This window comes from Metarhizium acridum (assembly GCF_019434415.1).
Source record: "Metarhizium acridum strain ARSEF 324 chromosome Unknown scaffold_555, whole genome shotgun sequence".
NCBI classification, from domain to species: Eukaryota; Fungi; Ascomycota; class Sordariomycetes; order Hypocreales; family Clavicipitaceae; genus Metarhizium; species Metarhizium acridum.
The window spans coordinates 527,172-540,515 of record NW_027094039.1 but is presented as its reverse complement, the minus strand read 5'-3'; the positions used below and the strand labels follow the sequence as shown (position 1 = coordinate 540,515).

Here is a 13,344-nt window from a genome sequence, read left to right as displayed (position 1 = left end):
TTTGATGGGGGCTTTTGGACCAAGTCGGGAGGATTGACCATTTGGATGAATTGGTATTGATAAATGAGTAATAATATGTATCTTGTTGTGTGATTACATGAACGAGGGCCGGGTGAATTTGTGTGTATGCATGTGGCTGGTCAAAGTGAGGCGACGCCGATTTCGCTTCTAGGACCAGGTAGAGCAGGCAATTCCCTCAAGTGTCGTTCCTCAAGGCTTCGATCTTCCAACGGAGACGGGTTCGCCTTGTTCTCCAAACGCGGTTTCGTCTCCCACTTTTGACGCCACGACAGCCTCACTTTTCAAACGGCCCTCTGACAAGCGGCTCGGCGACCACATCGACATTGCCGAGTGCAGCTCCGTGCTCGCCCTCTCGCTCGGCGGCGAGCCCACGAAGCCGTTGCGCATGAGGCCTCGCCGGGAAAGGGCCCGGGAGGGACTCCTCTTCGACACCTTTGGCCCGTGGCAGGTGTTGAGCATCCAGAGCTTCCCCGACGACCAGCACACCGTCCGCGGGGAGGACTTTCAGGAAAAGAGCTTTTACAGCGGCCCTTGTGCGTTTCTCGACCTCCTAATTGCCGAGTATCGCGACGCGGGGAGACGAAATCAGATTCTCCACGAGAAAATCACAAAACTCATTACGCCCCCTGTCAGTCTTGGTCCCCCCTTCTACTCAATGTATCTTGTCCTAATCGCCCGCAGACCGAATTCATGTTCGACCGCCGCCTCCGCGACAAGCTCCTCTTCGAAGACAAGCACTTCACCTACATCCGGCGCTACTTCTGGGCCTACAACACCCTCGCCGTCATCAACACGGGCATCAAGGCCATGGTGGCCGCCTACCTGGACATCTTCACCGACGACTTCTGGTCCGGGAACCACCCGGTCCTCTGGCCCCATCCCTCGCCCTCGTCGCCCCAGGGCGAGGCGTACCTCGGAAAGATGGCCCTCCTGCGACGCGAGCTGGAAAAGGTTGTCGCGGAGCTGGGCGAGGTGCTCAAGCGCAACGAGCGCACCAGAAAGGAGGTTGAGAACCTGAGGGACCAGCTGTTCAGCGGGAGTTCCATCAAGGAGAGCAGGAGGGCCATTGACCAGGGCGACAATATCCGCATCCTGACCATGATTAGCATGATTTTCCTGCCGTTGACCTTTGTGACTGCAAGTGGACCCCTTTATTCCAAGACGAGGCATTTACAAAAAAAAAAAAAAGAGGCGAAAAAAAAGCAGGGATGGCGAAACCAACATTTGTCGAAATAGTCCGTTTTTGGCATCACGGAATTCACAATTCCCGCAACTGACTGGCGCTTCGCTATCACCATGGTCCTCGTGTGCATCCCCTTCATGGCGCTGATATTCCTCCTGCAAACACGCATATTCACCGTCGTCGTGGGAGATCTGTACAGATTCATCCTTCGCGCGGTCACGTTTCCTTACAGAATGTTTACAGGGGCCCTCCAACAGGACGCGCCCGATGTTCGGTCCGTGTACTTGGCAAAGGGCCGTAAGAGAAGGCCCAGGATGAGAGTGGTGAATGAGCAGCTGCCCGTGAGTAGTCGGTGGAAGTGGCCGTGGCAGAAGAGATATAGTGGAGAAGGGGAACTGGGCAAGGTATAAAGGAGAATTTCATTGGTGTGAAGTGCTTCTTGAGAAGAGTTGGCCCGCGCTTTTCTTTCCTTTTTATTTCCCTAAAACATGATTCGACAGCTCAAACTTGATGATTAATGATAATGAATGTCACGTCGATGATGGGTATATGAAGAAAGTCAACGGGGCTAGAAAAGATCGCATCAGATTGAATCAACAGGGCATGACATCACCAGCACATCAGCTAGTCAAACCCAGGCATAAAATGAATACTCTCGGACCGCCTTTCATTGTGACAAATAGTGTAAATTGACTGTATAATCGACCATGCTTTTCTATGCCCCGAGAAATGATATACGGACTCTTATGTAATCAACCACCGCATCCCTATTACCTCCCTGGATATTTACCTGTTTCGTAACCATCATAGCTCTTTAGTTCATTCATCTACTAACCAACCTTGCTTGATCCGCAACCGCGCTCATCCACGCTAAAGTAGCATCCAACAAGACCGATAAGCAAGATGGCATAATAATCCTTTTAAAAAGGTTGGCCAGAAAGGGTGCGTCGATATCGCGTATCCTAGCCGCAAGTCCGTTAGGAAGAAACAGTGACGGGCTTGGCAGCTGGGGCGTCGGTTTGCTTTTCGGCGTCATCCACCTCCATAGCATCGTCCTCACCAGCTTCGGTTTCAGCCTCAGCCTCCTCCTCTTCGTCGAGTTCGTCCTCACTCTCCCCCTCAATATCAACACTGCCATCCTCGGACATTTCTTCCTCCTCCTGCCCATTCTCTTCGGCGTTCCCATTCTCCTGTTCAACTCCAGCCATCTCAGCGTCCTCCCCAGGCTGGAGTTCAGCCTTTTCGGCGGCTTCGGCAGCAGCCTCTTCCTCGGCCTCCTCGGCACCGTACTCATCCCCATCTGCAACAAGGTCTGCCTCGGGTTGCTCTGGGGGGAATTCAGGAGGGGCCGAAGCCTCAGAGTCCCTATTGGGATTCATCAGCAACATGAACAAAAAACTGAAAGCAAGCAAGCAGAAGGGTCGCTCGACATACCACTTGATGGCGAAGCGAGTGACACGGGGCTTCTCAGCAAGCACGTTGCGCCGCACGCGCTCAATGATGGGTTTGGCCGGCAGATCAGTGTTAAGTTCCTCAGAATCATATTCATTATTCACGTAGTAGCCTACTCGGACGAATTCACGACCATCGTAAGCGCAGGTTAGGAGAATCACAGTAACTCCAAGAACATCAGCGTCGGGAATTCGCGTAGTTTTAGGAGCATCGGCCTCAAACAAGAACTTATTCACACCGACAGGGACCGGTCCGACCAGTAGTGAGTCAAGTTCTTGGTCATACTGATCGCTAGAATGGCAGGTCAGTTACCGTCCATCGATCGGGTATAAAGATGATGACGCTGGGAGGTGGTTCTCACGAGGTAGCAGAACCGACGTAAGTAAGCTTCCATTCAAGGTCTAGAGCATAGTCAGTTATTCTGTAGGCTTTGAATGCATAGGTGGATGTACGTTTCACAGCTCGTACCTTTCTCGAGCGCCTCCAAACACTCGAATGTGATCTCAAACTCGTACTTGTCGGTGAATTTGGCGGGGTTGTTCAGCACCTTGACACCTAGTAGCGAGACGACGGACATGTTGACGGAATATATGTTTCGGAGAACGAAATGTTAGGTTTTCGCTGAAGTAGAGTACGCGCGACTCGGGTTGAATCAGTCGAATGCAAAAAGGCAGGGGGAGTGGAAAGTTTGTAGTTGGTTGTAAGAGCAGCGGTGACGATGTGCGGGAGGGTGGCGCGCAAATTAATCGAGCACTCCAGCAGACGGCGACACGTTATTTGGGCTGTGGCAAAGATGAACGCGCTGCCAAGGCAGCAGAATCAAGCTTTATGCTGGAGGGAGGCAGAACCCTGTCGATAGAGAAGAAGGAGGCTGGCGTGGACTGGAGGAAGGCAAAGAAGTCTACGGAGTAGCAGAAAAGTCGTTTGGCTGAGGGAGGCTTAATGAGGGAACGGCAGGTTAAGTGCGTGACAGCGAGAAGGTGGGACGCGCTTGATGGCCGCCAGCGCGTTGAGAGGCCGTGGATTCAAGTCGCTGCCCTTTTGCAAGCATCTAGGCGGGTACGGAGTAGTACCTAGGTCCGTACTGGCGCCATATCGTCGAGTCGCGCCTTCCTGGTCATCGTCTACTACTACTACTAGGTAACTACCTACTACCTAGTAGGAAAAACCAGATCATACGAAGTATAGCCATGTCTTGCATGCCATTAATAAATGGCCCTGCAGGCAAGTGCGTGAGATTATCTTATGTATGGGACTATACCCGGCGACGAAACAACTTGCAGCCTATTCCCAGCAGGCACCAGGGCATTGTATTTCCACCGTTGATAAGAGGCTGTGATGAACACTGAACGTCCCGCCTGGGCCTGGCAGCGTTCATGAGCTGCAAGGCTGGGGGTGGCTGCACACGTGCTAAAGTTCCTTCTTGTCTACTATCCAATACCTACCTAGGTTAGGTAGGTAGGTAGACACAAAGGGCTCACCGCCCGCCCGTTTTAGACTAGCTATTCTTGTTTTCTGCCCCAACCCGCTGCGACTCTGCGATGAGCTTTCTCAGGACATCAACACCTTAAAGAGCTGTCAATCACAGCCTGATCCTGCTGCTGGTGCCACCCGACACCCGACATCCAGCACAGGCCGCACACCATCGTATTGCTATCGCATTGTTTTTTTTTTATTTTGCTTCTTCAACATTACTGCGTCTTTTACCGACGTCTTGCGCCTTCGCCGGTCGTGGAGAGCTACTTTGGAATCGCCTGCTGAGTGGCTGAGCTTCCATTTCAGCGAGTCGCCTGCGGGCATTGTACGATCCCACCACAGCATCAGTTACTTAGCCATTTTCACAGTGCATTCTATTCCTCCCCTCGCAACTCGAGTGTCTTTAAAACACTGACCGCTTGTTCCTCTTGCAATTCCGTCGAGACGAAACTACGTCCTTTGCCTCGTTTGAGCTAAAACCCCGCCAACGACCACATATATATCGCGACTTCTCCATCATATTCTAATACAAAGAATACAAGTGCGCTCATGGAAATGGCCACAGAAGATGCTGCCTGGGAAGGAGAGGGCTCTGGTGTGGAATATGATCCGCTCACGCAGCCGAGCGCAGGTCTCGACCAGTCTGAGGAAACGTCGGAAGCTGTGAGCGAAGCTGCCGAGCGTATTGATGAAAATGAAGAGGACCAGGACGATGGAGGCGAATATGATCCCGAGTCTGTCGGTCTTGACAGTGTCTCCCACCTACCTGTCAAGTCCGCGTCCGGGACACCGTCGCAGAGACCAGCCAACAAGCCTAAGATGTCAGGGGGATTCTTGGTCGAGGCGTCGGATGATGAAGAGGACGATAGCCGGAATGCCCCATCTGGAGCACGAATTTTGGCTACGGCTAATGTCAAGCAAGCCAGCAATGGCACTACGCCCATCCCCATTCCCGACACGCTTCCTAATGCACCTCTTGGGCTGGCTGGAGTGAATCCCGTGATACTTTTGGAGGCGCGCATTCAGGAGGACCCGCGTGGAGATATGGATGCGTGGATCAGCCTCATGGCTGATCATAAGCGTCGAGGTAGGCTTGACGAACTCCGCCTACTGTACAACCGCTTCCTTGAAGTGTTTCCCCAAGCGGTGAGTTATAACATCTGAATAAAGAAGGTAATTTCGCGACTGACATGAAGTCATATACTTAGGCTGATATTTGGGTTGAGTGGATTGAAATGGAACTCAACCTTGATAATTTTGTCGACGCGGAACAACTCTTTGGAAGATGCCTGATGTCTGTACCCAACGTCAAACTTTGGACGTTATATCTTAATTACATTCGACGTCGGAACGACTTGACAAATGACCCAACCGGTCAGGCCCGACGTACCGTCACTCAGTCGTACGAGTTTGTCATTGACACCATTGGAGTTGATCGTGATTCCGGCAATATTTGGCAAGACTATGTTCAGTTCATCAAAAGTGGCCCAGGTCAGGTTGGTGGCACAGGATGGCAGGATCAACAAAAGATGGACCAACTCCGCAAAGCCTATCACCGTGCCATCGCCGTTCCTATGTCAACTGTGAATACTCTATGGAAAGAGTATGACCAATTCGAGATGGGCCTGAACAAGGTTACTGTACGTTCCAACGACTGCAATAGCTTTCGCTTCGTCACTAACTTAGCCTGATGGAATAGGGTCGTAAGTTCATCCAAGAGAGATCACCGGGATACATGTCGGCGAAGAGCGCCAACATTGCTTTGGACAACATCACACGAAACCTAAAGAGAGATAATCTTCCTCGGCTGCCTCCCGCCCAAGGCTTTGATGGCCATGAGGAATTCCATGCCCAAGTTGAAATGTGGAAGAAGTGGATTGCTTGGGAACTGGAAGATCCTTTGGTCCTCAAGGACGACGAGCCGAAAGCATACAAGCAGCGAATTCTGTACTGCTACAAACAAGCCTTAATGGCCCTTCGCTTTTGGCCCGAAATTTGGGTCAACGCAGCTGCTTGGTGCTTTGAAGCCGACATTCGAGAAAATGAGAAGGTTCTTGGCACCGAAATGCTGCTGCAAGGCATCAGGGCCAACCCAGAGAGCGTGTTGCTTGCCTTTAAACACGCTGACCATATCGAAGCCAACTATCCAGAGAAAGAAGGAGACAAGTCCGAATATGCCAAGGCAGTGCGGAAACCTTACGACGCTGTTTTGGATACCCTCTACAAAATGGGCGACAAAGTCAAAGAACGGGAGAAGCTTGAAGTTAACACCCTCAAACAGGCTGCAGCAAATGAACCCGCAGTCCAAGAATCTATAGAGGAAGATGACGATGACGACGATGATGAGGAGAAGAAGGTTAGAAAGTCTCCTACAGAAGAGCGTATTACTGCCATCCAACAGGCTTACGCTGCTGAGTCACAGCTCCTCTCAAAGACAATTTCTTATGTCTGGATCGCCATGGCTCGCGCCATGCGACGTATTCAAGGGAAAGGTAATCAAACTGAGGGTGGGTTGCGAAAGGTTTTCACCGACGCGCGACAAAAGGGCCGTCTAACAAGCGATGTCTATGTCGCAGTGGCCTTGTTGGAATCAGTGGTTTATAAAGATCCCGTCGGAGCCAAAATCTTCGAGCGTGGTGCGCGACTTTTCCCTAATGATGCTGGCTTCATGATAGAATACTTGAAGTACCTCCATTCCAAGGATGACACCACAAGTGAGTTTTCTTTTCGAGCCACCCTCATTTTAGATTCAATCCTGGTTTTCTAATCGATTTGTATAGATGCCCGCGTTGTGTTCGAAACATGCGTCAACCGCTTGGTATCTAAGCCAGAAACTCTGCAAAAGGCCAAACAACTCTATTCTTACTTTCACAAGTATGAATCGCAGTACGGGGAGCTTTCACAGATCTCGAAGCTAGAAGCTCGTATGGCAGAACTGTTTCCAGAGGATCCCAAGCTGAGTTATTTCGCCTCACGATATTCAACCGAAACTTTTGATCCTGTGGCGGCACCAATAATTATATCCAAGGCTGTGCAGATGCGACCAAAACAACTTATTCCAGCGATTGAACAGCCTATCTCAATAAGGGAGAGTATTCCACCATCTAGGCAGGAACAAAGCCCAAGACCACAATACATCCGAGCCACTGCCTCGCCCAAGCGCCCGTTTGGCATTGAGGACGAGGACCTCAACCCACCAAAGAGAATTGCTAGAGGAGCTTCCCCCTTGAAAGGAGCAGCTGGACGGCGTCTCGACCAACAGCGCCGTAATCAAACATCGGCGCTACCCCGAGACGTGACTTTTCTCCTAAGCCTTTTACCGCCAGCACCCACTTACGATGCCCCACGATTCAACCCGAACATCATGGTGTCACTGCTTCGCGACACCCAGCTACCGGACTATGCTTCTTGGAAAGCTAAAACCGGCGGTCAATATCGCATCACATCTGGGAATCACAATAGACAGGCCTCTGGAGATTTTAGCAACCGGCCAACCAGTCCGTACGGACGCATGGCCGCAGCATCGGGAGGTTACAGGAACTCGCCACTGAGGACAGAGAGCGGAAATGCGTTTGCTGCAAATCCTTACGTTCCACCACCGGAAGCTAGTGGTGCCACGGCTGCATCATGGCAGCCACCTCCTGCTGGCGCCTATGGAGTACCACCACCTACAGGTCAATACGGAGGTTATCGGTTCTGAGTTTTGACGAATTGTTATATGTACAAGTACAATCGAGAATTTTTGACACGACAAGTTGGGTTAGGTTGCAGTTGCTGTTGATGACGCATTTTGCAAGGCGTTTGGTAGATATTTGAAATGAAACTGCGAGATGCATGTCGCCTCAAGGAAGCTTTCTCTTGCTATCTACCTGGGTATAACTATTCTTCAAAGCAGAACTGAGTTGAGGATGGGTGTTATAACAATCGTGTAAATCTTTTACTAAGGAGAAAAGAAACGGGGATCTGGTAGGTAGTTCAATGCGACTTTAGCTAACGTTTATTCCTTGATATCCAGGACTGTGACTACTTTACCCCAGCTTTTGTCAGTCAAAGCACAGCAATCAGTGCGACATGAAAACGGACAGTCTCCTTTACAGAACACTGACTCATGCGATCATGTGTAGTTTGAGTAAGGGTGTCTGCGTTAACGCAAGTTGGGCTATTTCCCGTTTGACGAGCTGCGATGTGGCTGGGCAAGGTCTCGGTTATTATATCAAGGTCATCAACGAGAGGCGAGTTTTTCCACAACCGGCATCCTGCTATCGATGAACAGTCCGAGACTCCATTATCAATTTAGCCCTTGTCACAGCTTCCATTCTGTCGCATGCTATCTCTACCAGTTGACAATGGTTTATAATAACCTCTGCAGGTGCGAATATTAGATTTTGCGTGGCAGCTGCCAACCACATGGCAACAGGCACACGCAAGTGCAAGAGCAATACATAAACAGTGCCCGTGTGCCTCCTTCCTTCCCTCCTCTTTTTTCCTCTTCCATCTCTTCCATCCCTTCCATCTTCTCCAACTCTTCCAACACGCTTCATCTCGCAAACGGCCCATCTTCTGTCTCGTGCTTTTCATCAGCCTGCCCTCATTGCACGCGTGCTTTAACGCCCCAATGCAGAATTATCTCTGGCAACACTGAATTGCAGCAAGCTCGCCTTCCAGCATCATCAGATTTGGGAACTTTGTGAGTATTCTCTGTTTCTTTCATGCCCGCTCACACATTTGTGTTGGCCATCGGAACGGCTCTGTGACCAGCCTCTGCTGTATCTCGTTGTTTGAACGCTTCACTTCGTGGAAATTGCCTTAGGATACGGCCTTTTCATCTCAACCAAGAAGAAGACCGAAAAAGAAAAGGCTTTTGCCAGATTTTGACTGTACTTATTTTTAATTTCTATTTTTATAATTCATAACTTTCATTATTCCTTTGCTCGGTCTTCATTTTGCAGGCTGGGTTCAAACCTACATCAATGTTTCCTATTGCTGCTTTCGTTCACTGTTTCAGCAATCGGTGAGCTAACTTCATTGGTTCCAGCAGACTGCTTCGTATAGTTTTGCGCTGATCTCATCGTTTGGTTTCTCCCATTTTGAATTGGCAGGCCGAGTAAGTTCACTACATTCACCATCTTCTCCTGTCAACATTCAGGGTATTCGACTCTCTGTAGAGTCTTCCCGGATGTGGATACCTCTACATTCCCTGGCGATATTGTGATTTGCTCCCCTTTGTTTCAGTAAGCTAACGTTCTATAGCTCTATCACCATGTCTGATCGTGGCCGGTCTCCAGGCCCCTCCGGGCAGGACTCGTCTGGCTCTCGCCTCCCTTCCAGGGCTCCTCAAGGTTCTGCTCCAGGGAGTCGAACCGGCTCGCCTTCGCGGTCAGGTCCGGCCTCTGCTGGATGGGTCGCTGGCCCTGGCTATGATCCCGCCAAACCAGCTACTCAGCCTGATAAGGGAAACACCAGGATGGAGCTCCCTCCGGATGCCTACGTGACCGAAGGGCAGAAGGACATATTTGCTTTGAGAGGCAACAAATTCAATACAGAAGGTAGCAATGCCGTTATTGAAGTTAACCAGTATCGAATGAAAAAGTTCGATTTCTCGAAAAAGATCTATCAATACGACGTAAGATGTCGAGTTTTCTTACCTTTTTTATCTGAACAACAGCGGCTAAACAACGCATAGGTGATCATTTCCCCAGACAATGAAAGAAAGTCTGTTTTGATGAAAAAAATTTGGACAAACGCAGCTACGAAGACTGCGTTGCAGAAGTACCAATACGGCATGTGGATCTTTGATGGTCGTAAACTTGCTTGGGCCCCGGGCAAGGTCGATCGTGGCGAACTTCGCTTCACTGTCGACTTGGACGAAGGCAAACGACCACCAGGTGTGCAGGCCCGAGACGGAGCTCAGTTTCATGTGACCATTCGGGCCACAACCGAAGTCCATATTGGCGCTATTCAAGGCTATTTGGATCGTAAGATCCAGTTCAACACCAACGTCCAGGTGGCCCTTAACTTCATGGACCATCTCTTACGCCAAAGGCCATCCCAACACATGACTGCCATTAAGCGAAACTTCTACAGTGCCTCGGAAAATGGTCGACCTCTTTTGGATGGCCACGTACTGGAAGTTCACAAAGGGACTTACGCATCCATTCGCATGAGCCACAACATTACTCGTGGCGGAACCGGCCTGGCTCTAAACGTCGATGTTGCCAACACCGTATTCTGGACTGGGCCACAGCCAGTCGACCAACTCATGTGTAACTTCCTCGCTTTGTGCGATCGCAAATGGAAAGGCCTCAATCCTTCGACTATCAGTCAGGTGCTTCGACCTGTGCGAAACCAAAAAGGTGAATATCAGTCATCGGATGCATTCAAGCATTTGCGAAAACTGAGAAAGCTCAAATTTACTGTCAGGCACGCCAATCGACCTGCAAATGACAAAGTGTATACCATCATGGACTTTTGTTTCGATCAAAAGTATGGAGGCGAAGGCGCCACGGCCAGGACTTACACTTTTGAATACAATGGAACTGAGATTTCTGTTGCCGACTATTACAAGCAAAAGTATAAGGTGCATCTGAAATACCCCAGTTTGCCTCTTATCTCTGCTGGAAAGGCGGGATGTATTCCAATGGAGTTTGCCATCATTGAGCCCATGCAGCGTTACGCCTTCAAGCTGACGCCTGACCAAACGGCTGCCATGATCAAAATTGCAGTCACAAGGCCTCAGCAACGTCGGTCTGACACTGAAAGGAACTACCAGGGCCTTCAACTCTCGGCAGATCCATACTTGAAAATGTATGGAGTGGAATTTGAAAACACATTCACCAAGACCGATGCTCGGATTCTACCTCCCCCACAAGTCAACTTTGGCCAGGGAAACGCAGACCCCAAGTTTGCTGGTCGCTGGGATCTTCGTGGTAAGAAGTTCTGGAAACAGAACGTTGCGCCGTTGCAGAACTGGGCGTTTATCGTTATGGATGCCTGTGTTGGGTACCCGCAGTTGCAAAACTTTGCGAAAACGTTCCGTAACACATTCCTTTCACATGGGGGAAAATGCCCAGCAGATGCCCTCCTATTGAACGTGCCTGGAGACGTCAAAAATGATGTCGCTCAAGCCATAGCCTGGGCCCATAAGCAAATCTGTCAGCAGAAGGGATATACGCAACTGCTCTTCGTCGTTGTTCAGCACAAGAACAGCCCGCATTATGAACGACTCAAGAAATCTGCGGATTGCCGATTTGGCATACTTTCTCAGGTTGTCAATGGCTCGGCGGTCGCCAACAACAATGGACAGTACCACTCTAATGTGTGTATGAAGGTCAATGCCAAGCTTGGGGGAGCTACCTCTCGCACACTTCCTCCATGGAAAAGCTCGCCGACCTACTTTCCCAAGGATCGCCCAACAATGATTATTGGCGTTGACGTCTCGCACGGGGCTCCTGGAGGTGGCTCGCCATCTACTGGTGCCATGACCATGTCTATTGATCGAGACGCAAACAGGTATGCCGCTATGGTGGAAACCAACGGATATCGTGTGGAGATGCTTACCGCTGCCAATATTCATGTTATGTTCGGGCAGTTGGCCAAATATTGGATGGCTGGTCATGAGGGCGCTTTTCCCAAGCATATCATCTACTTTCGAGATGGTGTGTCGGAAGGACAATTTGCTCAAGTCCTGGACCAAGAAATTCGCGAGATCAAGACCTATCTCCGGGAGAAAGCACCAAATGCGCAGCTCCCCAAGTTCACGGTGATCGTTGCCACCAAAAGACATCACATCCGCTTCTATCCACAGAAGGGAGACAGAAATGCCAATGCATTGCCTGGAACTATTGTTGAAAGGGAGATAACCCATCCATTCATGTGGGATTTTTACATGTGTTCACACGTGGCCATCCAAGGTACGGCACGGCCGGTACATTATCATGTCATCCTGGATGAAATGGGAATTCCAGTCAATGACTTGCAGAAGATGATTTATTATCAATGCTATTCCTACGCCCGCTCAACAACACCCGTTTCCCTCCATCCTGCCGTTTACTACGCTCATTTGGCTTGTGCTCGAGCACGAGCACACGAAAACATTGCCACTAGCGAAGGATTTAGGGCTGGTGCCAAGGCTCACGAAATGATACGTGACCAAGTTGCAATGGGGCAGACCATGGGAGGTCCTGCACGAGGAATAGACGCGCCTCCTTTGCTCCAGCTTGGAGGGAAGCCAGAAGGGGACAAACCTCCTGCCGATGGTGAGATGCGTCAGAGAGAATTTTTCAGAGGTACCATGTGGTATATCTGATGGAAAGACTGCAAAAATAGTTTTTTGGCGAGGAGACGTAGGAAGAGGAACAACAAAGAACAACAAAAGGGGTGACCGGTTTGGCGGGAGATGGCGGCGGAGGTCTTTTTTTTAGTTAACTACTTGCTTACATACTTCAACTAGCTAAATACACTTGCTATAAAAACACCTGTAACATACGTTGCGTCAGTGACGACTAATCGTGAAATGATGGCGTAGGAATTGGAGCACAGAGCGAGTAACGGGAAGCCAGTAACCTGGGCTGCGAGAAGGTTTCTCATAATAACTTTGTGCTTTGGGTAGCAAGCCTTGTGACGACGGCATGGAGATGGTGCAAGACTTCTCACATGCTAGCCCAATCGTACCATGATATGGTATCTGGGAAATTTCTATGGAACATATCTTTGAGAGGCCTTACGATGGACAATGTTTTTTTGACTCGGCTATTCTTTGAGATTTTTGGGCTTAGCGAGACCGCCTACCTGTCCATAGTGAGGAGTCAGCAACATACCGGCTGAAGCGGCTTTGTATGGGGGTCTTGCGATAATCCTCCGTCTTTTGTGTTCATTCCGCAATTCAATGACTGAAAATTTCGGAAATCGGAGGGCTTACATCCAGGAGCGTTTTGATGACGTTTGGTACCGACGAAAGCTCTCCTTCTTTGTGGAAATGACACACACGGCAACAAAAAAAGAATGTCATCTCGAGTTAAGCCAAGCAATGATTGACCATGATTGACTTAGTCAAATGGAGAAGGCTGGAGAGGATCATCGCCGCCGAAGTGCGCATGTACGTGGTGAACTCTAGTGTTACATGTCTTCAAGCAGGGCGAGGGAGGAATTTTCTCCAAGTGGAAAGAGAGACATCTTGTAACGCCTCTCTGACACTAATTTAAAGAGCTTGCACA

The 13,344-nt window shown here is 49.9% G+C and overlaps 5 protein-coding genes across 5 annotated transcripts; 4 read left to right on the top strand and 1 right to left on the bottom strand.

Moving 5' to 3' along the window:
* Positions 1-406: 406 nt before the first annotated feature.
* gap1_1 (RasGAP protein) lies at positions 407-1,257 on the top strand (the record flags this gene model as incomplete). The annotated part of the gene is made up of 2 exons (XM_066121285.1): positions 407-649; positions 703-1,257. 2 exons carry the CDS (start codon positions 407-409, stop codon positions 1,255-1,257), a joined length of 798 nt encoding a protein of 265 aa, XP_065973640.1.
* A 60-nt stretch (positions 1,258-1,317) lies between these two features.
* On the top strand, positions 1,318-1,614 carry J3458_018856 (uncharacterized protein; the record flags this gene model as incomplete). Its single annotated transcript, XM_066121284.1, has 1 exon — positions 1,318-1,614. One exon carries the CDS (start codon positions 1,318-1,320, stop codon positions 1,612-1,614), a length of 297 nt encoding a protein of 98 aa, XP_065973639.1.
* Positions 1,615-1,874: 260 nt separating this feature from the next.
* On the bottom strand, positions 1,875-3,661 carry ASF1 (Histone chaperone asf1). The gene is made up of 4 exons (XM_066121283.1): positions 3,125-3,661; positions 3,018-3,057; positions 2,639-2,947; positions 1,875-2,569 (listed from the first exon to the last, which is right to left on the bottom strand). Exons 1-4 carry the CDS (start codon positions 3,231-3,233, stop codon positions 2,182-2,184), a joined length of 846 nt encoding a protein of 281 aa, XP_065973638.1. The 5' UTR covers positions 3,234-3,661; the 3' UTR covers positions 1,875-2,181.
* A 573-nt stretch (positions 3,662-4,234) lies between these two features.
* Positions 4,235-8,521, top strand: RNA14 (mRNA 3'-end-processing protein rna14). The gene is made up of 4 exons (XM_007815612.2): positions 4,235-5,278; positions 5,341-5,772; positions 5,832-6,846; positions 6,913-8,521. The coding sequence occupies exons 1-4, from the start codon at positions 4,682-4,684 to the stop codon at positions 7,830-7,832; spliced, it is 2,964 nt and encodes a 987-aa protein (XP_007813803.2). The 5' UTR covers positions 4,235-4,681; the 3' UTR covers positions 7,833-8,521.
* A 2,034-nt stretch (positions 8,522-10,555) lies between these two features.
* On the top strand, positions 10,556-12,604 carry ago1_2 (Protein argonaute). Its single transcript, XM_007815613.2, has one exon. The coding sequence runs from the start codon at positions 10,593-10,595 to the stop codon at positions 12,435-12,437; it is 1,845 nt and encodes a 614-aa protein (XP_007813804.2). The 5' UTR covers positions 10,556-10,592; the 3' UTR covers positions 12,438-12,604.
* The last annotated feature ends 740 nt before the right edge of the window (positions 12,605-13,344 follow it).